General features: G+C 46.7%; 1 protein-coding gene across 3 annotated transcripts in view; it reads left to right on the top strand.

Annotated features, from left to right (window-relative positions):
- Positions 1 to 27,389, top strand: part of SYTL4 (synaptotagmin like 4) — a 964,177-nt gene that overhangs the window by 495,400 nt on the left and 441,388 nt on the right. For all 3 annotated transcript variants that reach the window (XM_078688458.1, XM_078688460.1, XM_078688459.1), the window contains 3 exons: positions 260 to 438; positions 23,520 to 23,622; positions 26,868 to 27,029. In XM_078688458.1, the coding sequence (XP_078544584.1) occupies positions 260 to 438; positions 23,520 to 23,622; positions 26,868 to 27,029 (444 nt within the window). The remainder of the gene's footprint in view (positions 1 to 259; positions 439 to 23,519; positions 23,623 to 26,867; positions 27,030 to 27,389) is intronic.

The following is a 27,389-nucleotide window of genomic DNA, read 5'->3' as shown; positions in this document are numbered from 1 at the left end:
ACTGTAGCCTTTCTTGAATGATTAAAAGATGGTATCCCCCAATAAATGATAAGCTTGGTGATTGGCTGACTTATTTCTGGGCATACTTGCAGCTATGGTTTTTCAGATTCGGTGTGTTGTCCATATTATAAGAAATGTTCAATTTGATTTTTACATTTTCTATTTCTTATATTGACTGAGTGGTACCCACCTTGTTGCCAGCTTGACCCTGCCCCAGCCTCTGTGAGTAACTTATGTTTTCCTGTTCTTTCTGTTTAAGGGCACTCTGGGAAGCATGATGAGTCTTTACAGCGAGGCTGGTGATTTTGGCAATGTCATTGTCACAGGAGAAATCATCTTCTCTCTGCAGTACGATCTAAAGAGCCAGGCCTTGGTCATCAATATAAAGGAATGCCGAAATCTGGCCTACGGCGATGAACGAAAGCGGCGCTCCAACCCGTGGGTGACTCGTTTATGGATCTGTCTAGATTTGTTGCAAATTTATAGTCCGTGCATTCAGCTGTATAAAAGTAACAAATTCCATGGTGGACTATGGGAAAGTTGGTTTGTAGGTATGGGGTGTTGATGATTAGTAAGCTGGGTTCCAATACTGCTCCTAATGCACGTTTCCTCTGGTTGCTGCTGGTGTTGTTGACTACTGTTTGTTATCACTGTGAGTGATGTTGTACAGAAAACTGACTTTTCTGGATTGCTCAGTTTGAAGCCCCTGAGTCTCTTGCTGAGGAGTTGGCCTCCTGTCCATGTGTCAGTGGAGGTGGGCTCTGGAATAGACTAAACATCATTTGTATGGACGCCATAATTCAATTATTGCACGACTTCTGGGGTACAGAGTGCTCAAGAGTTCTCTGTATAACCGTGTCTCTTAGATCAGTGCGTCACAAACCTTTTAGAACCACCATCCAATTATTCAAATGACAAACGTTTGTGACCCACTTAGCTTTGAAGGACAAAGGCGTGATTTTATTTTTACTGGAAAGAAATCTGCTGCCTGCGATAACGACCCCTGCCGGCCAGAGCACAGGGCATCTGTCTCCATTGTCAAGGAGTTGTGCTATTGCACAATCATTCAGGTGTTTGAACCCCAGGGACTTCCTTCTGTTTGCATTACAGATACTAAAAGGGCCCCTGAAAGTTAAAATTAACTTCCTTCGAGAGATGATACGTGGATATTCCTGACCTTGAAATGTTTGCAGAATCTGCTTTTCTGTTGTTTTTGCCGATCATTTGCCTCAACCCCGGTTGGGGGCTGCTGCAGCCTACAGTGTCTTGGTCTTGTCAGCTGCAAATGCTTCTCGCCAGGGCCAGAGTGGGAAGAGGCTACCTAGACAATTTAATGTAATTACTTGAAGGCCAGTAGTGCTGAGTGGTTCCGTTACATTTAAAGCTTGTGTCCCAGTCCTTTTGGTACAAATATAGCAGATAAACCACTGACCTATTTCCACGTTTGTGTATTTTATCTCCCCATCTTTGAAGAGTACTGGAACGCTGGTTAATCTGTTATAGCATGATATAAATACGAAAATGACTAAAAACACAACCCACATCACTGGCAACATGAACATGCCTAGAAGCATGTCATGTTGCATGTAGATTGTGAACAAAGTATTTTGACCTCTAGGACTCGGAATGAAAGAGTTACATCTCGAGCACAAGCTTTAAATGCGACTCCTACCAGGAATTTTGTGACCCAACAAACACAGGCACCCAACGCACTAGTCGGACCTGACCCTCAGTTTGGGAAACACTGTCTTATATTCTTAGTATAGGCAGTTTGTGATGGCAGCAGCAGGGTTTATTGCAACAGAACGATGTTTGGATAATTGTAATTTAAGCATTTAAGTAAAGTTTGATGGACACTGGAACTATTTCCTTTGGGGCACTGCAGCCTCGGCAACATTACACGGGCCCAATCCACAACTGTACACAGCTCCTTTTGGCAACCTTTAGATTCCTCCTGACATTGAGGGAGGGGGTTAACCTTTGGAGTTATCCATACTAACGTATGGTGACACTGAGCAGAACTCCAGGCACTGGGACTGGGTGCCTGAACACTAGTGGTGGGTAGCAGGCCCCATTAGCTGTCACATGGTCCAGCACATTAACTTTGTTCAACTGGACATAGGGCACCAGGACAGACATGTTGGTAATCGTTATTAATCGAAAACGCCTGTGGAGTCCCTGGCCTCAACTGATCTAAATTAAAGTTTAATTACTTAAAGAACTGGAGAGCTGAATGCAAATCTGTTATTGTCTAAACTGTTTTATCCACTTGCTCCTTACTTTTTTTCTGCTGAATTAATGATACTAAGTCCGAACATGTTTTGCTGCAACCTTCTGTTTTTTCTACAGTGCGCGCCTTCCCAAAGGATCAAAACAGGATCCCACTGAGGCAACCGGATCCTTCGCTCAGGACAGCCTCTGGCTGCATTGAGCGTTGTAAAAAGAGAATCCGTTTTCAATGTAACCTCTTGGGCCATGGTGAACTGGATTGTATTGACGAACTAGTCATTCATTTCAGTTTGACGCCATAGTCGGAAGAGTTTGGTTTCTGAAAATGGATTTTCTTCTCAGCTCCGACCTTATACCAAAGATATCCCCAACTGTGCCAAACAAGGAACGTGTAATAACTGGCGCCATTACTAGCTTTCTGACCACTGCTATGGGCACTATAAATATCAAAATTGAGTGTGTGGAGGAGAGACTGGGCGCTACCAATAAATCATTAACTTTGGCCTTATTTGGAGACCCTCACCAGATAATACGCGTAGTGCAAACATTGAGCACCCACATGAGACATCAATAGATGGTAGTAGTCGGCTGCCGGTAATCCATGTGTATTCACAGGGGGCTTGGAAGTTGTCTCGGAGTTGGATCTAGCCCTGATCTCTTGACTGGGTGAGAGTACTCTGCTTAATTCAGAGACTCTGTCCATCACCAACCCTTGTTGTAAATAATTTTGTCCACCCTAAGCGTGGAAGGGTATACTCAGATGTGAGTCCCTTGCTCATTGCACCATCAGGGTTCAAGCAAGCCGGGCCGAAGACGGCTGTAATGCCAGAAACCGGTCCCCGGAAGCTTGTTTCCTTCCCAGTGTAAGAATTGGCTTTTGTAGTCTGGTCTGCCCTGTTCCCATGATGCACTGGGCCAGGGACAGACTAATTTGCATACAGCCAGGTTCTGAAACTGGGATGGTGCAATGAGCTAAAAAACGGTGTTGGATCTAGCCCTGATCTCTTGACTGGGTGAGAGTACTCTGCTTAATTCAGAGACTCTGTCCATCACCAACCCTTGTTGTAAATAATTTTGTCCACCCTAAGCGTGGAAGGGTATACTCAGATGTGAGTCCCTTGCTCATTGCACCATCAGGATTCAAGCAAGCCGGGCCGAAGACGGCTGTAATGCCAGAAACCGGTCCCCGGAAGCTTGTTTCCTTCCCAGTGTAAGAATTGGCTTTTGTAGTCTGGTCTGCCCTGTTCTCATGATGCACTGGGCCAGGGACAGACTAATTTGCATACAGCCAGGTTCTGAAACTGGGATGGTGCAATGAGCTAAAAAACGGTGTTGGATCTAGCCCTGATCTCTTGACTGGGTGAGAGTACTCTGCTTAACTCAGAGACTCTGTCCATCACCAACCCTTGTTGTAAATAATTTTGTCCACCCTAAGCGTGGAAGGGTATACTCAGATGTGAGTCCCTTGCTCATTGCACCATCAGGATTCAAGCAAGCCGGGCCGAAGACTGCTGTAATGCCAGAAACTGGTCCCCGGAAGCTTGTTTCCTTCCCAGTGTAAGAATTGGCTTTTGTAGTCTGGTCTGCCCTGTTCCCATGATGCACTGGGCCAGGGACAGACTAATTTGCATACAGCCAGGTTCTGAAACTGGGATGGTGCAATGAGCTAAAAAACGGTGTTGGATCTAGCCCTGATCTCTTGACTGGGTGAGAGTACTCTGCTTAATTCAGAGACTCTGTCCATCACCAACCCTTGTTGTAAATAATTTTGTCCACCCTAAGCGTGGAAGGGTATACTCAGATGTGAGTCCCTTGCTCATTGCACCATCAGGATTCAAGCAAGCCGGGCCGAAGACGGCTGTAATGCCAGAAACCGGTCCCCGGAAGCTTGTTTCCTTCCCAGTGTAAGAATTGGCTTTTGTAGTCTGGTCTGCCCTGTTCCCATGATGCACTGGGCCAGGGACAGACTAATTTGCATACAGCCAGGTTCTGAAACTGGGATGGTGCAATGAGCTAAAAAACGGTGTTGGATCTAGCCCTGATCTCTTGACTGGGTGAGAGTACTCTGCTTAATTCAGAGACTCTGTCCATCACCAACCCTTGTTGTAAATAATTTTGTCCACCCTAAGCGTGGAAGGGTATACTCAGATGTGAGTCCCTTGCTCATTGCACCATCAGGATTCAAGCAAGCCGGGCCGAAGACGGCTGTAATGCCAGAAACCGGTCCCCGGAAGCTTGTTTCCTTCCCAGTGTAAGAATTGGCTTTTGTAGTCTGGTCTGCCCTGTTCCCATGATGCACTGGGCATGGGACAGACTAATTTGCATACAGCCAGGTTCTGAAACTGGGATGGTGCAATGAGCTAAAAAACGGTGTTGGATCTAGCCCTGATCTCTTGACTGGGTGAGAGTACTCTGCTTAATTCAGAGACTCTGTCCATCACCAACCCTTGTTGTAAATAGTCTCGGAGAGTGAGACATAATGAGAAGGGAATGTATAATCATACATTTTTTGAGACGCACAACTGACTAGCTTTGTGCTCCATAGTTTATCTAAATTGGCTTGCACTAAATATAATAGGCAGGCAGTACCTCTGGGCTACTTTTATAGGCCACGTTTTGCTGCACCGCTCAATGCTGTCCCAATGAGATCATCAACGTCCAAGTCGCCTGCCCTGCCACCCGTCATCCCAACTTACAACCATTTTTGAATTTATAGTGTTTGATTGACTGGAGAAGCTCAATGTAAGAATAAAGCTGATCATGGGCAGTGGATTAGTCGTAGTGTCAATTTGTTCAGTATTCCCAACATAATGATGGATACTCTTATCTGGAAGCCACCAGCCGATTCCAAACTTACCGGCACTATACTCTGATCCACCAGTAACTTGGCAAGCAATGAAGTGCAAAATTCCACTCAGTAACAAGCACCAGATTTTATCCCAAAACAAAGTATATCAACTGCCCCACCTGCGTAGGACACGAGCATCCTTTTATGGAACATTGTTCGAATTGTAAATAAACTGTCTGATGCTTATTTGTTTAATATGATTAAAGAATATCATGTTTAGCAAAGAGGTTGTACTTATGGTAGACTCATTTATAGCAAAAGCCAGTGAAAGGTACTAGAGCGAGATGACACATTTCTCTCTAAGACCCCAGAGGCTGGGGTCTGTTTCCCCCTACATATGCCTCCCTCCATCAGCCACTTCCTGGAGTACTTACAGAAAGAGCAACAGAGCTTCAGGTCAGCCAAAAACAACCCTAAAAGGTAGCAGACCAGTTAAAAGGACCCTTAAAAACAAGAGGCGTCAATGCTTTTTCACTCACCATGGGACTTTCATGTGGCAGAGTGAGGTGCATCTCCTATAGTGCGCTGAAGTGGGAGGACATTTTTATATATGTCTGTTTCCTGTCCTCAGGATACACTGTGACGTTGACTGAAAACTATCTCCTAAACCACTGGCTCTTCAAATGTTATACATAGTACATACCAGGTGGGGAGGTCAGAGTGCTAACACTGCTTCTCGGTTGAGTGTCGGGACTTCCCACCTTTGCAGCCAAATGACATGCCACCAAAGTTCTATTCTGTGGGCTCCAAACAATACCACACATCTAGTGCCTGTCATTGCATGCTTGTGCTGGTAGTGATTCAGGCCTTCTCACATTTAAATGACTGGCTCACAAAGGCATTCTGGGAAGCTGAAACATAGAAAGGTGTGCAAACCTGTCTGCCGCTGTTCCAAGAACAAACGTTAGAATTTCTAATTGGAGAACAATCACAGAAGGTGTGATCTTCCTGGGAGCTCAGCTAGATTCATGTTCCTGGAAAATTCACAGGTCTAGCACAGGTTGCAGTCCTTGACCCAGGCTATGTCTGGACAGGAGCCACATGTCATCCTGTCATGATCATCCCCTTCTATATTTGTAGGATGCAAAATCTGCGTTAAGAGCTACACTTAAAATGGACACAGGTGGGTGGAGACTGGTGCAAGTGGTGCAGAGCGCATGAAATCAGCCATTGACTGTTGAATCTAGCATTTAGACCTTATTTTAGGCATTCCCTACTGTCAGCGCTTTGTATATCAAAATGGCTGGTGGATGGATCGGGGTTATGTGCCAGTCTTTAAAGACAAGAGCCCTAAACGCAAGCTACTATATAGCCCAAAGGAACCCACATTGAAAAATCCCCACAAGAAAATCCACACAGCATATTCCACACACAGGACAAGATTTCAAGATGCAAGGTTTATTAAAGTTTAAGAATCATTACAGAAAGGAAAGGATATCGGTAACCAATTTCAATCATAATGATGCAGAATGCAAATTAATCCTTGATAGCAGAAAACTGAGCCCTTTTCTATCACAGAAAGTACAGAGTATGGTTCAATGCAAAGCAAGTGTGAGTCGAGGAGGATTTGTTAAAAGGACTATTCAGTGAAGTAAGGATAGCGGAAAATCTGAAAAATATTCGAAGTCCACGGTGATAAATAGCCCAGCATGGAGTCTACTTTCTATGAGGGACGGAGAAAGATGAGGCTCGTTTCCCAAATTTAGTGTTTTTCTATATTTTTGGGCTAAGAATCTGTGCAGTCACTGTGGTGTGACAAAGAAATTTGCAACTCCTAATCAATGGCTAAATAGACAGCACATCACATAAAGGTAAAATAACCTTTACTCTAAATTCTCGTGAATACCTGTACTATGCCTTTCTCATAGAACAATCCTGCAGTCAAATATAACCGCATCTCCTTGCGGTTGAAGGAAGTGACCTTCGTTTTGCATCAATTGTAAAATTTGTTCTGTCCAATAATGTAATAATAATAATAATCCATACTGGTAAAGCGTGAACATATCACCTCTTAAGGTTTCGAGGCACTAGTGGCCATCAGGGATATTGTGATCTATTGCCCAGAATCACATGATGCTGAGCAGAGCTGCCGCCGGCGCCGGGGATTGAACCGTGCACCCCGTGCTCCGGAGTCAGCCGCTCTGGCCGCTGCTGAACAGGAAACATTACATTTTATAAATGTTATAGAACAAACAAGACCTCCGAGTTAACTCAATTTCGTGCTATCAAATGAGTATTCGACGCACAAGCTCTGTGCAGCACAGACTGAGAGCGGTACGACAAGCTGGTGACAGTTTCTAAACACCACATGCATCTAAAATATGAAATGGTCAACATCTCACCCATGTCAATGTTAACAGAACTCTTTCTTTTAATCTTTTAAGCACAGCGATAACATTACATTTGCATCCCATAGGCGTTGATTAATATGCAGATTTGTCAACTGTGTCCACACTTCCATCGACTTAACCCCAAGTTATGGTTATGATCGATGCTACCCCTGCAATCTTGGATGTTCATGCAGGGCCTCTTATGGCCACCGACCTGAGCACATAGGCAGAGCAAAGATTACACATCAGTTTATTTGAGCTCAGGATAGTCCAGGTTGCACTGATTGGATACTGATTGCAAAGCCAGCCTTAACCTCTAGAAAACTCTTATTAACAGCTTTGGTGGATACAAGTAAACTAGACCTCAACTGTCAATCTACTAGGTCCAGGGCACTATATCTATTGTTGTGATGAAACATTTCAGGTGCCAACGAACGATTTTGGGACCCCTTCCAATTGGCATTGCCCTGTAAGGAAATGCCACCCTGGTTTTCCTCATCCCCCCAGACCATCCTTCTCCTATTAAGTACAGAGTAGAGGTTACTAGAGGGAACCGGGTAAAAGTAGGTTAAGGGAAGAGATTTTATTTGCGTTTCTGGGCTGCCTACCTCCAAATTACAGATGTGCTTGACGGCCCGGCTACTCCTAAAATTGATGACTACGCAATCACCCTGTATAAGCCCGGGACCCCACCCAGTCTACACGTCTAGCAAAAAGAATTTCACTAGATCCCTGGTTAGGGAGAGGCCTATTATGATTTAACCAGTGAATACATTTGTTCTTTAACTCACTATAGGCCTCCGTTTTTCCCCCAACACAAGGTAGGGACCCCGGCCAAAACCACTACATAAGGTATAGACTCGGGCGGGAGGTCCAAACGAGGTAGCTCAATCTTACGAACATCAGAGGACCTTGCCCTATTTACCATATTTACTGGTCGATCAGGGCTTCGGGCCCCCATATCCCCTCCTCCCTCCTTGTTCATATTTATTGCCAATGCATTAGAAACAACATAAGCAGAAAGCATTGTATGTTGATCGCCCAGTGGAACAGGTGGGACAGGCAAGTTCATTGTGGCATTTGTTGCTTGCTGACAACCTAAGTTTGTTGGCCCTGGGAGCCCGTGGCCATTGCTGGTACTATACACAGCCCACAAACCCTCCCCACCCTGTGCTGAGGTACACAGTGATTCAATATGAGAGAGTCTGTGTTCAATAGAATTCAGTCTTTCGTAGATGGGAAGGCAAGTTTCTGTGAATATTTGTTCCAGTTTGACCCAAAAAGTCTCCCCTGTTCTCAGGAGCGATCATATCATCAATAGCATGGATAGTCAGAGACGCGTTTACAGTTAGCTGCACTACATCCGGATCAGCTACAATTGAGTTACTCTCCGCATCACCACATTTCTGCTTTTCTGTTTAATAGTGCAGTTCCTCTGCGCTTTCTTTTAACTACTACTTCAGGCACCTGTTTAATAGTTCCATGTTTGTTACCAGATGCCGACCGAATTGACAATCCCGATCTGGTTGTACCTGGGCTTTGTGGGACAATACATGGGTCAGTTATTGCCGTTATCACAGTCGCTGTCGCTGTAGGACTAAGCGACGTGCCTACTGTGTCTGCTGACTGGTTACCTTCTCCTGGGAATCCAGCGGGCATAGTTTTGGCCGTTGTTTGAGCCGCTGGTGATAACTCCTGGGCTGTAATTTGACACACTGGTGATGGTACATTAGCCAGTCTACACAGCGATGACCGTTTCTCGAAAATTGGCTCCAAAGATAGCCTTTTTTCAGTTATCTCGATTTTGCGTTGTAGCACTGATGAAGCCCTTATTAGGAATTGATCTAATGTCCCCACAATAGTTCCACCAGTGAGCGACCTTCTCCCCTTCCCCACACTGGCTGCAGCCATTTTCCTAGTCGATATTGCAACAATGTCTCCAGTGTCTTGGACAAAAAGAGAAGTTTGCGGCTGTGAAACAGTAGTAGATGTCGATTTAAAATAAACTAACCTTATTGTTTTGTTTGCAGAAGGAATTCAAGAGGGGGGCCCCGTCCCGTCCTCGGTCGTACTCGGACGGGCTCAGACGGCGCCCACCCGGGGAAACGCAGATGGTTAAATAGCTCTCTGATGGTGGAAGGGGAGGGGCTGCTGCTCCTGTCATGGACCCCGCTCGCTCTTGGGGCTTGTAGTCCTGCCCTCGAGTGCTGCCTCGGTCCAGCCGCCAAACGCCGCGTCTCCCGCTAAGTGGGAGGTGCAAGGTAGAGAAATGCTCCCCGGTGGTGGAAGGGGAGGGGCTGCTGCTCCTGTCATGGCCCCCGCTCGCTCCTGGGGCTTGTAGTCATGCCCTCGAGTGGTGACTCGGTCCTGCCGCCAAATGCCGCGTCTCCCCTGATTGGATTTCGGCCTCAAATCTCAACAAAGGCTGTCCCGATAAACTGTGTCTATACTAGAATAGCATGGTGAGCAAAAAACGATGGATTTAGGCCCAGATCTCTGTACTGGGGTGAATGTATGACATTGTTCTGCATTCTGTTCATCAATTGTTCTTTTTGCATTTGTCAACCTAAGCGGGACGGGTATGCCCAGACGTGGGTCCTGTGCTCTCCATGCTACTGGAGTCAAGCTATCCTGGCTGATGAGGGCTGAAAGCCCGAAACCGGGGTCCCAGGATGCTTGATTCCAGTCCAGGGAGGACCTGGCCTGGCAGTTCGGGCTGGACTGTTCCCATGAGGCACAGGGTCAAGACTGATTTGAGTATGGCCAGATCTAAACTGGGGTGGCATGGTGAGCAAAAGAATGATGGATTTAACCCAGATCTCTTGACTGGAGGTGAATGTTTTGGTTTGTTCTGCATTCCGTCCATCAATTGTGTGTTTTTTGCTGCCTCGCCCTAAGTGCGCCAGGTATGCCCAGACGTGGGTCCCGGGTTAATTGTACCACTGGATTCAAGCTATCCTGGCTGAAGCGGGGTGAAACCCTGAAACCGGTCCTAGGATGCTTGTTTCTGGTCCAGGGAGGACCTTGCCTAGCAGTTCGGGCTGGACTGTTCCCATGCGGCACAGGGTCAAGGCTGATTTGCATATGGCAGGTCTAAACTGGGGTGGCATGGTGAGCAAAAGAATGATGGTTTTAACCCAGATCTCTTGATCAGGGGGTGAATGTTTTGTTTTTTTCTGCATTCCGTCCTTCAATTGTGTGTCTTTTGCTTCCTCGCCCTAAGTGCAGTGGGTATGCCCAGCTTTGGGTCCCGGGCTCACTTTGCCACTGAGTTCAAGCTATCCTGGCTGAAGAGGGGTGTAACCCCAAAACCGGTCCTATGATGCTTGATTCCGGTCCAGGCAGGACCTGACTTAGCAGTTCGGTCTGGACTGTTCCCATGAGGCACAGGGTCAAGACTGATTTGCATATGTCCAGGTCTCAACTGGGGTTGCATGGTGAGCAAAAGAATGATGGATTTAACCCATATCTCTTGACTGGAGGTGAATGTTTTGATTTGTTCTGCATTCCGTCCATCAATTGTGTTTTTTTGGTCCCAATAAAGAGGGGCACAGTGGTGTTTTATGCCCTCAGGCAATCAGGCGGCCAGTCTCTGCTTCCGTCAGGAGGCCAAGGAGCTATGCATGTGGGCTCTTAAAACCTCAGATTTCCTGCAAGCGCAATAGCAGGAGTAAAGACCCCTGAAGAAGGCCCAAGCAAATCTACTGCAGAATCCCATCAGTGGAAGCTAATCCAGAAGGTAATGGTTCTTCTGTTTCATCATGGGGCACCCTCCCACACACCCATTCGCAGCCCAAAGAAATAGAAATGGTTATCTGTTTCGGTTCCAGGAATCTGGAGGAAGGGTCAGCAGGGAAAGGCGTTCTCCTTTGTGTCATCAGGAGAGTTCCCTTACACAGTTTTGTCAGTAAGTTTGGTGGATTTAGGGGATTGCAAAAATCTCTCTAAATTCTAAATTGCCAAAACATCGCAAAAATCCCATTCATGCACAGTGTGGCACACACTTTTTAAACCCTAACCTCATGGGAGCACCACTCCTATTGTCCATCTGTTCTTCATCAATTTAGTTTTTAGGTCAAGCCTATGGCAGCGCGTATGCGCTGCCTAGGAAATCGACCTCCTGGAATCACTTCATTTTTCTAAAAGCGCGTGCATGTTGTGCTCACACGCTATTGGCCTTTGCGTCTGGCTTGTGGATGTCCCAGAGCGTTTTGCTCTCGGGAGCCAGCAGGGATTTTTAATCCGCATAGGATCTTATTTCACATGCAGTCTCTCCTCTCCCTCTTGCAGGGTCGTTTTACAGTTTCACCAGATACACTAGATACACTTGTGGATTTTCTGGAAAATGACGTTTCCATTACTTTTGATCTCCCCTTGTTAGTGGGCAGCCCTCATAACATAAACACATAAAAGCAAATGCACATTTAATCTAAAATACATCACTATTGCCTACACGCTCGAAAGAAAAAATACGCGTTCGCTCGCATTGCACAGAGGTCACAAACAAGCGGTAAGAAGCCTCGAGGGGCGGGCTGTGCGCGCTATACATACAAATAACTCGTGCTCCCACTCGATCGATTTTTGCATAGGGGGGAAAGGTGTAATCCCAGTTCATTCATACGCCACCCGTTTGTTCCTTCTTACTTTTTGTAAACAATATCACATATTGACAATGTCATGTGACTTTCAAGTTTGTGGATTCATTCTACCTCCACTGGCCCCCTCCATGGCCCCTCCCCCTTCTTCTGAAAAGTGGCTTGGGCAGTTTAGCTGCTGGCAGTTCCCACCCCGCGACTGGAGACAGCGCCGCAATAAAATGCTAATAACCGGCTTAAGAAGATAGTGTAGTGGGACCAATGGAAATGCCCCAGGGGATGGGTTGTGAGCATGTCGTGAGGTGACACCCCGTCCCGGTGACAGATCACAGTGTGCGGGTCAGTGAGATCTCGTGCATCAACCTCGCCATGCAGACCACCTCCAGCCCCTCTGCAGCGGAGGGAGTCCCGGGTCCGGTGGAGAGACCCCAGGGTCCCGGCTCTCAGCAGGGAGGCCCCATGCACCTGCTGACGCCTTACTTTATAGACAGCATCCTCGGCCGATCTGAGGGGCATGAGGGTCAGGGCGAGTCGTCCCCCTGTTAAAACCTGAGTCGGGTCGGGGACAATCGATATTTGCCCGGCGGTATTGCCTCTGTGACCCTCTAGTTATTTAATCAATGAAGAGGCAGGCGCTGGAGACTGGAAAGCAGGAAACAAGGTTTTTATTTTCTCCGGAGGAGAACACAACGAAACGGACAGAAGGTATCGTTCTGAGGTGCTCTAGATACATTTCTGAGGCCTGGCCTCTTATACACTGGTTTATGACTTTATTGTAGATTACACATTCATGTTAAAGCTTTGATGTATGGAAAAGACATTCCCGGAAATCCCCTTTGGGCCCGTTCCCACACACATTTACAGTTGAAGTCCCCACCCTAGTCATAACAGGTGATGAGTATCACGCAGCTGGATATTCCGCCGATTCACGGAATGTGGGGGGTTTGATCGGATCTCATGGAGTGGGGGCTTTGATCAACCCGGGGATCCTTTGATGGGGGAAGCTTTCTATTGTACAGGGAGGGGCAGAGCTGGGTGTCGGCCTGGGAACGGGGAAGACAAAACGGGCACACGGGGAAAAAAGGGGTTTGCATCTAAGGGCCGGAGATCATGAAAGGGAAGCAGGGGGGTGTCGCGCTGGGAACAGGATGAGGGCCTGGGGCAGAGCAGCGCCGAAGAGGGGTTTATGACTCAAGGCAGGTGCAAGCAGGGGGGGGTGGTCAGCGTGCAGGCTTAGTGAAGGCGAAGGGCTATGTCAGGGGCCAGCGGCATGCAAAAGGGTTCGTTCTGATCGGGGCATCTTAAAGAAATGGCGGGCGCGCACGACAAAAGTGTGGCATCAGGGGAAGAGGCAAGATGGCGCAGATAATGTTCACCAAAACGTACTAATTTTCAACAGTCCTCCCTTTAACATATTCAAGACATCTTGTTGGTTCATTTTCTCTATTGTGGTGGGCATGAGGAAGAAAACGGTAGGAACCCTAGATGAAAAGAGTCGTAAACAATACATTTTAACATTTCTAGTTTTTAGGAGGTGGGCCTATTTGATAAACTTTGATCAATTTGTTTAGCAGGAAAGTCATAGGAATGCAATACAAAAACGATTCTGTAGCGAGAGCAGCAAGCATATTTCATACTGGCAGGTTATTACATATATATCATGTTTGGATTGGAGCATGATCAATACAATGGCGGCTGGGAGAGAAATGAGGTCTAGCAGAAACGGCGATTGGGGATGTCAAATGTTCGAAGTTTAACGAGTTCTCATCATTCTTGGTTGCCTTTCGTTGGCGCTGTTGAGCACCGGCGGTGGAGCTACAAGTCCAGCTCTGTTCTAAGTTCTGCGTTGCAGGGCACGACCCTTTCCTCGCGTTTCTGGTCGAAAAGGTCCTTTTCGCCCTGTGTCCTTTGAGGTGTTTGTCAGAAAGTTCAGATGGAAGAAGAGCGTACAAAACAGTCCATAGGGTAGGTCAGAGGAAAAGGGGGATGGAGCAAGGCCAAATTAGGAACAAACTAGGGGAACGAGAGACTTCAAATAGGCGGGCGTGTGACCGAATTCAGAGAGCGGGGACTTGTCGACAGACACTGGACATCGAGCAGGGGCATCAGGTCGACCCTTTCTTCTCATGTTGTCGAAAACAGTGCCTCGTCCTGCAGCTCTTTTCTGTCGTGGTCTCGCCTTGGCTAATGTCGCAGGTGTTCCTTAGTCTGTAGTCAGGCCTCGTGCTCCCACATCCGGTCCTTCTCTCCTCCAACAGCAGTACCCTTAAACAAGTTTGAAAAGACAGTCTTTAGAGAATTTGCAGATGAAGATAATCAAAAAGTCTATTTCTCTCCCAGCTCCAGGCAAAGAATGAAAATGCCCGTTATATTAGTGTTCACAACTGGCATATGAATGACCGGTGACGGGCCTGTTGGATTTACTATGACTTTCCTTTACAATTATTTATTACAGTCACGACAGTTCATCTGATGGTGACCCACCTTCGTGAGACGAACCTGGCAAAGATATGCCGTTCTCTAGAGTTTTACATTTGCAAAGGGTACTGTGAGTCGTCAACATGGTACTACACAGGTATTTTGCTGAGAGACGAACATGGCTAAACATTTCCTTTCTATCGATGCATCCTGCCTTTCAACTACTACGGGGTTCATTTCGATGATTTCTTTACCTTGGACTAGTCTGTTAACCTTGTAAAACATCACTCTGGATCCTACGTAACCTTTTACAGCCCGATTACTTAATTAGGAAGGACAGGGGTTTTATGGGGAACAACCAGGGACATAGGAAACTTGTGGTAAGGGCATAAATCGACCCATCTCTCACAACCGGAAATGAGGGGTAGTTTCATAATTCCAGTTTTTGGGCGGCTGATACAGGGGAGGTAACAGGGGTGATCATTTTTCCGGTTTGGGTATTGCGACAATTCGGGGAGGGGAGGGTCGCGTATTCTGAGGTCCTTGTTTTATACCATAGGAGCCGTCGACATGTAGTTCCCTTATTTCGGGCCAGATTAGGGAACCTCTGTCGTCTTACCTGTCCTTTCCCTTACGGCCCAACCTCGGTTCATTGACTTCTAGCGGAAAAGGAGAGGTAATGACGCGGCCTCAGGGTGATTGTATTAAAGACAAGTTTTTGTGCAAATACTGACGGTATTTGAAGCCAATTAGGTGGTGTGCTAGGGGTGGCATTCTGCCAATTTCGGGGCTAATCACTCGGGAGAGTGGGAGTGCAAAAATAGAGGGAGGGAGGGAGGGAGGGAGAGAGAGAGAGAGAGAGAGAGAGAGAGAGAGAGAGAGAGAGAGAGAGAGAGAGAGAGAGAGAGGGAGAGGGAGAGGGAGAGGGAGAGGGAGAGGGAGAGGGAGAGGGAGAGGGAGAGGGAGAGGGAGAGGGAGAGGGAGAGGGAGAGGGAGAGGGAGAGGGAGAGGGAGAGGGAGAGGGAGAGGGAGAGGGAGAGGGAGAGGGAGAGGGAGAGGGAGAGGGAGAGGGAGAGAGAGAGAGAGAGCAACGGCAGGCTAAATAGTACACGTGCAACAGAGAGGGTGGCAGTGTATTCAAGAAAGGCTATTTAGTGCATTACACAGTAAAGGGCATTCACGGGTCTGCGTTAGAATCTTGTAATCATGCAGTTTGAGCATTAGACAGGGTAGAGGGGACGTGCCTTGAGAAAAAGGAAAGAAGAAAGGAGGTACCATTTTGTCGCACTTCTCGCATTCTCGGTCCTTCGACCAGTTGGGTCGACGCCTCAGTCACACACACACATTCCCTCATAGTTTCGCATCATACGTGACATGGGTTCATTCGTCCGGTCTGGTTTAAGGGTGATCACTTTTTATCAGGTTGTGCTAATTTTTCGGGTTTGTTCGATACGTGAGTAGTTTGCAGGCGCGCTTAGACACCACCTTGCGGTGCTAGTCCGCTTCGTGTATTAGACATGGCAAGGCTTCAGATCTTCGCCACACCTCGGCTGTAATCTCTGATGTAACCTGCAGAGGGAGGAAAAAAGGGGGGGGGTGGGGGAGACAGCATTCGCGCATATTCAAATACATGGATTCATAAGTCCTTTACTTACCTCTTACTCGCCTTTCCTCCTCGGGGCAGGGTCCCCGGGGATATGGTTTCTGGAGTCGAGGGGGGTAGTGTGTCCATATAGGTCGTGTGCGGGGAAACGTAAAAAGGAAACCAGAGGTGCTTAGTGCGAGGTATCTAGTCAAAGGATGTATCTCACTATCGGGATCCTTAAACCTCTTTCAACGCTGTGGCGTTCTAAGGTTCTTCGGTTCTTGGGTCAGCTCCGTTCCCTGATACTTTGGAACGTTGTACTTTATCACATTTACATTATTTCATTTCACCCTCCTTTTACATTCCCTCATTTACACCGTTCGTTTTACCCATCCTTGGAAGTCAAGGTCTTCCTCTACGCGAGAGTTCATGAGTCAGTCGCGTACTTTGAAGGCGGAGTGTCGTGTCGTCGATCCGATCCGTCCTCCAGGGCTGGGCAACCATCTTCTTTTAACCTTAAAGAGAGAGCAGAGTAGGGTGCACAGAAAAGAACTTTCCCACCGACCCCACATTTTTTTTAAAATAAAGCATGCAATACCCGTCCATAGTTTCAAAAACTTTATTTTGCAAAATCATTTCAGCATGAGGATTATGAGGGTGCGGTCGTATTTGGCCGGTCGTGGCAATGGCTAAAGTGCGTACAGTGGGGGGTGTCGTTTGCAGCAATAAAAACATCGGAAAGTTTTACTCATTCATTTGTAAGAGACTAAAACGTCTATTAATTGGCTGGGGGTTCGGGGGCATTTATTTTCATAATTTAGAAGCATAATCATAATAGTGGTAATCAGATTTCCTATATGCATACCGTACGTGTGCGTCGTAAATGAGGTTTACATCAGTTATAAAAATATAATACATTGTACATTTGTAATCAACATTTGTAACGGGGATCCTTTCATACTGTTCGTCGAGTGAGTTCTCCTTGTCTTTTCTAGCCAAGTGTACAAAGGATCATATAAAATCTCGGAACATCAAGTTTATATTAGTGCGAAGGAACACCACGAGGTGTTCGTAAGTTCCGATTGATACCAGCGCCATTTTGGGCGGGGCCGGCTCAGTCCGGAAGCAGCATCAGGGGGAAATGTTTCCCATTACTGGCAGTTTGGACCAGAGTCCTTTTCGGCAGTTCTAGAATTCATGCTAACAGAAGGAGTGGCAATGTCATGTTTGTTTCGTTGGCGATCAAGGCAGCCGTCCCTTACCGGAAGCCTGCAGAGGCCGAAGGTTCCGCCGGGGACCTTTGTAGGATCTTCAAGGCTGCGGAGATGCTGTCGGAGATGGGGGCTCGTGCTCCAGGGGGCAAATGTTCGAGTTATATTGCTGGTCAAAGTTACTCTAGTGGCCGGGGCCCGCCTTCCAGCGGACCCAGACGCCATTTTGAGGCCCTACAGGGGCCACTCTCGTTGAGTTTGCAAGAGTGGGAGAGATCCTTCGGAGTGAACGGAAGAGGTCCCTGTTGTGTGAAAGCGGGACGTTCAACTGGGGTGCAGCTGTGATGCCCCCCACCTGGGGGGGGGGGGGGCGAGGGAGACTCGTTCGCATCGTCTCCTTCTCCCGGTGCACTCCATGCCGCTCCTTTTCATCGCCCCGCATGAAGGTCTCTCCACATCCGGTGTTCCCCAAGTCCTGTGCTCAGTGCTGTGGGAGTATGGCCACCTGTGGCGCGCATTCGGCGCGGCACGAGTATCAGTGCAGTCATTGCAGGTTCGGTGTTCCGAAAATATGGTCACCATTGCACGTTCGGTGCTGCGCAAGTACTGGGGTGCCACCATGGTGTGTTCGGTGCTGTGGAAGTATTGGCACCATCGCCTGACTGGGGGTGTTCGGCGTCGGGCCGGGGGCTGGGAGACCTCCTATCGGTGGAGGTGGGAGAGGCTCGTCCGCGTCGCCTCTCCCTCCCAGCCCAACTTGGACAAATTGTTGTGGAGGTACGTGCAGGACATCCCGCCGTCCAGAGCTGCTGCGGCTGTTACGGAAGAGAAAAGGAAAAAAGGTGCCTCGTTCTCCTCTGGACATGTGGCGGGACTACTTAAGTCTATCCAGGCCCGTTGCGGCTGGCTGAGGAGACATATGGCGGGACTACCTACAACTGCCCCGGCTGCTGGCTCCTGCCTCTCCTCCGGCTCCCCCATACGTTAAGATTTCCTGACCAAGAGTTGGCGGCCGGGCCCGCCTTATATGGGTTGCCGTTGGTTGGGCGTAGCCGTAACCCTGCCCTACTTTGGAAGGTTCCAGAATGGGGGGGGGGCGAATGTTCTGTTTGACTTTCATTTTCTACAGTTTACCGTTATTATTCCTTGTTTGTTGTGCTAAATTAAAAGTTCTAGTTCATTAATGGTCTACGGATTTTGTTTTACCATTTCTTTCTTTCCAGGTTGCTTTTATGCTAAGTTTCTGCTAACAGAGGTTGAGTAACACGGAAACACGTGTAGAGGGATGACGCAGATTTGTACATTACATACACACAAACTCAGACGGGGGACAGTACAAGTACGACATACAAAGACTCAAGACGAATATAAAACAGTTATTGGTCATAATTATCTCTTTCCGTCTGCGAATTTGAAACGAGGCTGGGTTCCCGTCTTGACGTTGCCCGACCTAGGAGAACTTGAGCATGCCGCTGAAATTGTCCTGGCGAAATCTGTGCCATCGGGCATAATCAAACGTGGTGGTTCTGTCTGGTCTGTCTATGTAAGTCGGGTTCTTCTTTGTCTCGCGCTTTTTCTCGTACTGCCGGCCTGTCGTTCCTGTCGGCCCTTTGCCTTTACTCACGCTCAGTAGAGTCGGGCATTGGGCTTTCCAGTGTCCGACATACCTACAAAAAGCGCATTGGTCTGGCCCTAAGTCTGGTCGTCTTTTGCATAGTGTCGGGGGATAAGTCGTGGGTAGCGATGTCCTGGGGTTGTCCTGTCGGTATATTTCTCTACTTGGTTTGTCCTCGTCTTTTCTCTGTCGTTGCATAGCCTCTCTGCGCCACATACCGAGACTGTCGAGCATAATTGGCGTTGTCTTATTATTTCGAAGGGCTATTTCTAACGTTTCTATTTTATCAAGGTCAAAGGATCCTGCCAGTGGCCACTGTTTGTCTTGACTCTCTTCGGTATACCTGTGCCACAATTTATTATAGGCTATGGTGACTAATCCATAGTTTATGAACATGTCCTTATTAGGGGTGCCTTCTAGTGGAGCTATATGGTCCACCTCTAATACACGGTCCGGGCTAAACAGGCTATTAATCAGTGGGGAGAAGACAGACATGACGGCTCGTAACGAGGGACTAAAAAGTCAGCACTGCCTATCTTATCACTAGGTGCAAAGACTGGACAGAATATTTCTATTCAACGTTGTTTGCAGGCAGTGAATACCTCATGGATCAAAAATAACAAAAAAAAAAGACCAATAAATAACAATGGGGAGAATGAGTAGGTCCGCAAAGATCTGCGTTACCTACCCTTTTCACTATCTGCAAAAAGGGTGGTCTCTTCCCTGTTTGCAGACAGGGAATCTCCAGGAAACAATAGTTTTGCGAACAACAGTTCAGTTTCAAGTAATTATTGAGTGGGGGAGAAAAAATAAGCACGGCTGCTGCCCTACCTATCCTCCACTGCTTGCAAAGAGAGAGCCCGTTGTTTCTCCGTTTGTAGACAGTGAATCTCCAAATAAATAAAGAGCAATACTAGTATTTTTAAACAATCAAACAATCAAGCAATTGTTTCGCAACTTGTCGTGATTACACGACCTTACCCGGACCATGTGGACAGTTTCTTGTCTTCCGAATCCAGCGCCCGATCGTCCTCTTTTTCTCGTATTTCTCACGGCACTCCTGATGGTCCCCAGTCAGGACCGTAGATCACTCGAGAGAGGTCTGTTCGGAACTAGTGAAGTTCGGATGATCGGCTGCCAGACGAGGGTCTATTGGGCAAGAGCTCTCCCGATCGTTGCAGTCGTTCACTCTGTCGTCGGGACCTCTCCCACTGGATCCACGAGTCGCTGATGGGCCCCACGCTTGGGACGCCAATTGTTAAAACCTGAGTCGGGTCGGGGACAATCGATATTTGCCCGGCGGTATTGCCTCTGTGACCCTCTAGTTATTTAATCAATGAAGAGGCAGGCGCTGGAGACTGGAAAGCAGGAAACAAGGTTTTTATTTTCTCCGGAGGAGAACACAACGAAACGGACAGAAGGTATCGTTCTGAGGTGCTCTAGATACATTTCTGAGGCCTGGCCTCTTATACACTGGTTTATGACTTTATTGTAGATTACACATTCATGTTAAAGCTTTGATGTATGGAAAAGACATTCCCGGAAATCCCCTTTGGGCCCGTTCCCACACACATTTACAGTTGAAGTCCCCACCCTAGTCATAACAGGTGATGAGTATCACGCAGCTGGATATTCCGCCGATTCACGGAATGTGGGGGGTTTGATCGGATCTCATGGAGTGGGGGCTTTGATCAACCCGGGGATCCTTTGATGGGGGAAGCTTTCTATTGTACAGGGAGGGGCAGAGCTGGGTGTCGGCCTGGGAACGGGGAAGACAAAACGGGCACACGGGGAAAAAAGGGGTTTGCATCTAAGGGCCGGAGATCATGAAAGGGAAGCAGGGGGGTGTCGCGCTGGGAACAGGATGAGGGCCTGGGGCAGAGCAGCGCCGAAGAGGGGTTTATGACTCAAGGCAGGTGCAAGCAGGGGGGGGTGGTCAGCGTGCAGGCTTAGTGAAGGCGAAGGGCTATGTCAGGGGCCAGCGGCATGCAAAAGGGTTCGTGCTGATCGGGGCATCTTAAAGAAATGGCGGGCGCGCACGACAAAAGTGTGGCATCAGGGGAAGAGGCAAGATGGCGCAGATAATGTTCACCAAAACGTACTAATTTTCAACACCCCGGGAGGACCCAGGAGGGAGTGCTGCTCTCGCGAGGTAAGTGGTATTTGTCCCATAGCCGGGGGGCTCCACGGGCTTATTGTAGTGAATTAAAATTATTCTTGAGACTGCACCCAAGAGGTATGAGCTCCCTGCGACAGGACATGTAGACGTATCAGCCTTCTCCCAATACGAGAGAAAAACACACATTATTAGTAAAAAACATTATTAATTGTTAACATTATTTATAATTACATTTATTATCGTATTATAATTATTGTGTTATTATTAGAATCACTAATAATAATCATTTAACGTATTTAAATATAGCTTTTTTTATAAAACATCTCCATCTTAAGGCATCATATCAAATTCACTCTTCCAAGCACTGATGTGTTTTTTACGAGTATATAAAAAGCTCCAAGTTTGCCAACCAAGTAAAGATGGAAGGCTGAGCCTGTCTGGTATGGTTATGTTGTCTCTTCCTTCTTGTGAAATAGGCTGTGCCACTTCAACCGGCCTCTTAATCTTTATTTGAGATTGTTTAGTTTCTTTCCACTGATGCACAGCAGGAGGAAAGCCTCTGTGGAGAAGTTATCAGAACCACTGCCCAGCCTGAGAAGCTGGGAGGGGGTGCGTGGGAGGTGGTGGGGGTAAGGCGGATAGAGGGGCTAGTTCCTAATAAACGTTAGAAGCTCTCTAGGCTCCTAATAAACATTTGAAACTCTCTAGGGCCCTGTGGGTTGTCGGAGACGCGGCGGGCTCGCTGATTCTCACAGTGATTCTTACAGTGTTTTCTGGAAGTCAATCTAGCTGTTTGGCATTTTTCAGTTTTCAAATTTATCACCTGTTACTTTAGTGAATGGCGTCGATGCACGTAAACAGCGGAATCCATTGAGATTTAAGTGTCACCTGGGCCGCTCGTCAAACATCTCAGTAAAGTTGCCTTTTTCTTCGGCCAAGGTGGCTCGGTGTGTAGAGTACCTGCTGCGGGACCTCAGGAAGGGGTTCGAATCGCAGACTTCCAACTCTGCCCGACATCCTTCCGAGTTTGTTCTACTGAGCACGAGTCCATTGAGTAATAGAAGGAAATGTTCTGCCGGTCTGTCACCGAAGTCACCCGGTTGAAATGCGTAAATGTTGGTAGATGTGAAAATAGTAAGATATTCTCTAGTATGTCGGCCTCTCACCAATTTGACCCGGTTGAAATGCCTGTTTAGGTTGAGCATTATAGTCTGCACTAACTTCTGCAGCCCAGTGTTACCACAGTACATTACAAAGCGTGTTTCTGTCCATGACACACAGGGAACGCTTCCTTAAACCTCATAGGGCATAAAATTGTGTGGCCGGATTATTAACAGGATAATGTCTAAACACTTATAAGGTCCCAAGGGCGAGACCTATTGGCTGTGCCACTGCTTGTTATTTTCGGTGTTGTTTTCAAATGTGTTGACTTACTGGCTCCACCTTATTTGTATTCTCTAGATTCTCTATATGCTTCTTCTCTTTGGCAGTTTCTTTTAATGTGTTCCTAAACCTCCATGTGCTCCATCCCACTTCGACCTATTTGCTCTCCTGGCGTGTTCTCATGCACCTGAGCTGACAAATAAGCTGCCGGTCCACACCAGGCTTACATCAGCACTTTACAAGTGCAAGAATTTGGTAGAAGCCCATGTTCTTGAGAAACTTTTTTTTAATAAAGGTCACATTTTATTCTGAACAACAGAGCAGGATCGTCTTTGAGTTTTTCTTGGTGATTCCCTAGAATTGTATGACAAGTGGATTCATGTACACGTAGAAGGTAGGCTATTTGTTTTATGTGGAAATAGGTGCTGTACTGCTTCTTATTTGCGTAGTGTTTTTTTGAAAATACACAATACCAATTTTGCTGTGCTGCACATACCAATTGATGAATGAGTTCTAACAAAGTAATACAAAAGGGAATGATGGACGGAGCGTTTGAGCAAATCACACTCACCCCCAGTCAACTGATGTGGGTTTAATCCATCACCATTCTTTAGCTCACTCAGCCACCACAGTTCAGACATGGCCATATGCAAATCACTCTGACCCTGTGCCTCATGGGAACAGTCCAGCCCGAACTGCCAAGCCATGTCTTCCCTGGAGCGGAAACAAGCATCACTGGAGTCAAGCTATCCTGGCTGATGACGGCTGACAGCCAGAAACCGGTCCTAGGATGCTTGATTCTGGTCCAGGGAAGACATGGCTTGGCAGTTCGGGCTGGACTGTTCCCATGAGGCACAGGGTCAAGGCTGATTTGCAAATGGCCATGTCTGAACTGGGGTGGTAGGAGTGCAAAAAAACGATGGATTTAGGCCCAGATCTCTGTACTGGGGTGAATGTATGACATTGTTCTGCATTCTGTCCATCCACTGTTGTTTTTGCATGAGTTCTAACAGCCATTAAATAAATAGACATTCATTTAGGTGTCAAATATGTACATCTTGTGAACTTGTACTTGCAATAAATTGGCATTATATCTATTGTTTCTACAATAAATACCTGCAGTTCTCCGTTGCTTCAGAAGACAACAGATAATTTTGGCCACTGTCGTTTTTCAATTTTATTACAGATACGTCAAATCTTATCTTCTGCCAGATAAGTCAAGGCAAGCAAAACGCAAAACTGCAATTAAGCGCAACACTGTCAACCCTCTCTTCAATGAAGTCCTGAAGGTAAGCCGAAAAATACCTTATACAAGGAGTGCATGTCTGTATACCACTTGAGATTTAGAACTCACTAACGCCTCACAGCCAAAAACCTGGATGAAAAACAACTGCTAATGAATATTACCATTGTTTAGAATGGCAGTGCCTCGAATAGTTTAAGTAGCAAGTTTATTTGTGGCGTGTCCATGTCCAAAAGAATATCAAGTTATTTCATTCAGAATTTAGAGGAGGCGTACATACATCAGTCAGTGTGACGGTAGATGCAAATACTTAAATCTGTGAAGCCTCGTTAAAAAAAAGATGGGAGAGGGCGATGATGGATCACGGAATACCATTTTGTGATGTAAACATAATCGGAATCTAGGGTGCATGAGGTTAAAAGAGAGGAGGGAGAAGATTAGAAGGCACAAGGAGTCTTTAAAAGTTATAAAAAATGCACAAACATGACTTCTAGCAAGAGTGTTAGGCACAGATTTATTAATGAAATCTAGAGTCAAGGCGCAAACACCTTTAGTAATTTGAGCCAGGTGATTAACATATCCTTGTGTAGAGCGGTTGTTCCCAGCACTTGGAAGTAAGCCAGTGTGGTCCCTCTGCTTAAGGAACCTTCCCTGGATGCAGCCAAACTGGAAAATGATCGCCCAATCTCACTCCTCTCGTGGATCGCCAAGATCACTGAGACCCATATCAATTCTATCCTTACTAGATTTCTAGAAGAGAACAATTTCCTAGACATTTCGCTCAGGTCACAGCACGGAGTCTGCTCTCCTAGCTGTCATCGAGCATCGTAGGCTTGCTGTAGATGAGGGAGGTTCGTCAGCTCTGATTCTTTTAGACCTCAGTGCCGCATTTGATACGGTCTCTCATCAGATCCTGCTGCTTAGGCTGGAGGAGGCAGGTGTTGTGGGCTCTGCCCTGGATTGGTTTGCTTCTTTTCTTTCCAACAGGACCTTCCAGGTTGTGGCCCCTCCGTTCGCCTCTACATTCCATTCTAACAAACAAGGGGTTCCTCAGGGCTCTGCGTTGAGCCTCATGCTTTATAACCTCTATGTTCAACCTCTGGCGGTCCAGGCGAGAAGCAGAGGGCTTACTATTGTATCATATGCCGATGATACACAGTTGGTAGTCGCTCTCTCGGACGACACCTTGGGGGCAGCATCTAAGTTTCAGGACGATCTTGCAGTTGTCCCCGAGTGGATGACTGCCAACTGTCTCCAAATGAATTCCAGCAAGTCAGAGGTTCTGCTGGTAGGAAAAGATGGAGAGCTGTGGGGAGAACAGTGGTGGCTGGCTATACTGGGCTGTGCACCTACCCCTAAGCAGGTGGTGAAAGATCTAGGTGTCTGGGTCGATTCGGCCCTCTTTTTCAGTCTCAAACTAAGAAAGTTGCAGGGGCTTGCTATGGCATACTACGGGGGCTCAAACCGCTGCTTGGGTTTTTTTAACCTTCCATCAGGCAGATGATTGTTCAGGCCTCCATCTTGTCAAGACTGGACTATGCCAGTGCACTTTATTTAAGGGTAAACACGACCGAAATCCTGAGACTTCACCGAGTTTAAAACGCTGCGGCTAGAACCCTTCTGGGCCTCCCTAGAACCTGCCCCACCTCCAGGACAATTTGCCGGCTACATTGGCTGCCTTTGGCCAGCCGAGTGGAATTCAAGGTACTCTGTACTGCGTTAAAAATTCTGAAATCCTCCTCTCCTGGCATTTTGTCAAACTTGCTCTCATTCTGTTCTCTCTTGTGCCAACTTCGCTCCATGGGACAACATTTTTCTAAATCTGTTCTGTTTCACATAGGCAACTTGCTCTGATTCTCTATAAGCGCTGGGATGCCTCTGGGTAACCGTGCGCGGTACAAAATTCGTTAATAATAATAATAATTTGGCAACTGTGCTTGATCTGGCGCGCGCTCCTTCCATTTACTGGCTGCCAATCTCTGGAACGCTTTGCCATTTTCCATTTGTGCCATGAACAACTATCTTGCCTTCCGTAATGCCATCAAAACTCATCTTTTCCCTTCACACTAGTGCCGCCTTCTGGTTACCAGCCTCCATGTTCTGCTTCAGCGCTGGGACGCCTCTTTGCTGACGCAGCTGTGCGCTTTACAAAACGTGCTAACATAACATAATTTTGGTAAAAATGGATGGAGTAGTTGGGAGCATCTCAGTCCACTTCTGAAGTCTTAAAATTAAAATGTATACATTTGCATTGGATAATCTTAAAGCAAGAAATCTTGGATCATGTAAGGAGTGATTCATGGGGCTTACCTTGGCACTTCCTGATTTTATGGACAGAAACTATAACAGTCTTGGAACTCGAGACTGGTGACCAATTGTAAAACTTTGTTTAGGATAAAAAATAAATTTAAATTGAAAAACCGCTTATGGTATAAATTCCTGTGCCTGGAGTACATTTTGTTTCAAATTCTGTCTTTAATAAAAAAAAACTGCTGCAATTCTTCAAACATTTTAAGTCAGGAAATTGGAGGGTTCAAAAGAAGCCAAAGGAAGAAAGCAAAGTAAATGTTGTGTTAGTCTATCTTTTGTTTCTGTCACAACCAGAGCATCCGATTAGAGCCAGGAGGAAGCAGGACACAGAGGATAGGAAGTTAAGCCAATCTGGCAGAAAGAATTGGGGGGCGGGTGTATGAAAAAGAAAAGATAGAGAATGAGGTAAAACAGTGTGAATGCTGGTGTTGAGTGAAATTAGGATGAGAGAGGACAGGTGCCTTGCAGTTTGGAAGAGGGGTGAGTAACTTAATATAAAGGAAAATGGTGGGACAAACACATTGGAGGAAGGAGAATGTCTGTGCAGAAGGATGGGTTGGAGAAGCGAGGAGAAAGGGCTGGAGACTCTTCAGCTGAGAGTAGGGCAGTCCAAGATAATATAAAGTCAATATGAATTTGTGAGCACAATGGAGAAAGACTTGGAAACATCTTTTTAGCTGGGAAGGCGTTTTTCAGGTCGAATTCCACAATGTTCTGAATGTCCTACATTTTGAAAAACATGCGGAAAGAATTTAGTAAGGTTTCTCCAGAACCAGTGTTCAACAATTTAGCATCACCCTGATTTTAGAGATCCCTTTACAACTTTTAAAGAGAATGGTCGAAGATTCCTTAATTGTACTAACCAAATGTTGTCTACTTCAGGGACACATGGTTGTTTTTGCTTGCTTTGCAAAATGTAATGCTTTTCTTTGTCATTAAATTCGATTTTATATCCTTGTAATGTGTTTTGATTCTGGGCAGTATGTAATCACCGAACCCCTGCTGGTTATGAGGACTCTACAACTGTCTGTCTGGCACCATGACCGATTCGGACGGAACACTTTCCTGGGGGAGGTGGAACTACCTTTGGATTCCTGGAATTTCGATAGTCATTTGGATGAGTGTTTGCCTTTACACGGAAGGGTATGTCAAACCTACGTTACTGTCTTCAGGATAGCCATGTTAAATGGTGACTAGGATTGTCAATGTTAGTGTCGCACTCTATCGGAATACTTAAATGCACAGAACCATGGTTGACCTTTTTGATGGCATAAGGAGCCCTTGTTGTTAACAAATTGCTTCTTCAGTATTTGCTTTGGGACATTTAGACATCTTGCTCCGTTCGCCATTCTTCTAAAGCTGCCATTGGGTAATAGTTGGGAATTAAAACTAGACAGTGAAACGTGTAGCTTTTGAAACATTTCCCCCACGGTCCGCCAAGTCTGACTATGGCGCTCGTTTGTTGTACGCTCTTCATGGAGACATAAAAGTTAAACTATGTAT

This window comes from Lissotriton helveticus, chromosome 4_1 (genome assembly GCF_964261635.1).
Source record: "Lissotriton helveticus chromosome 4_1, aLisHel1.1, whole genome shotgun sequence".
NCBI lineage: Eukaryota > Metazoa > Chordata > Amphibia > Caudata > Salamandridae > Lissotriton > Lissotriton helveticus.
Note: the sequence above shows the minus strand (reverse complement) of the source record. Positions and strands in the feature narration are given on the sequence as shown.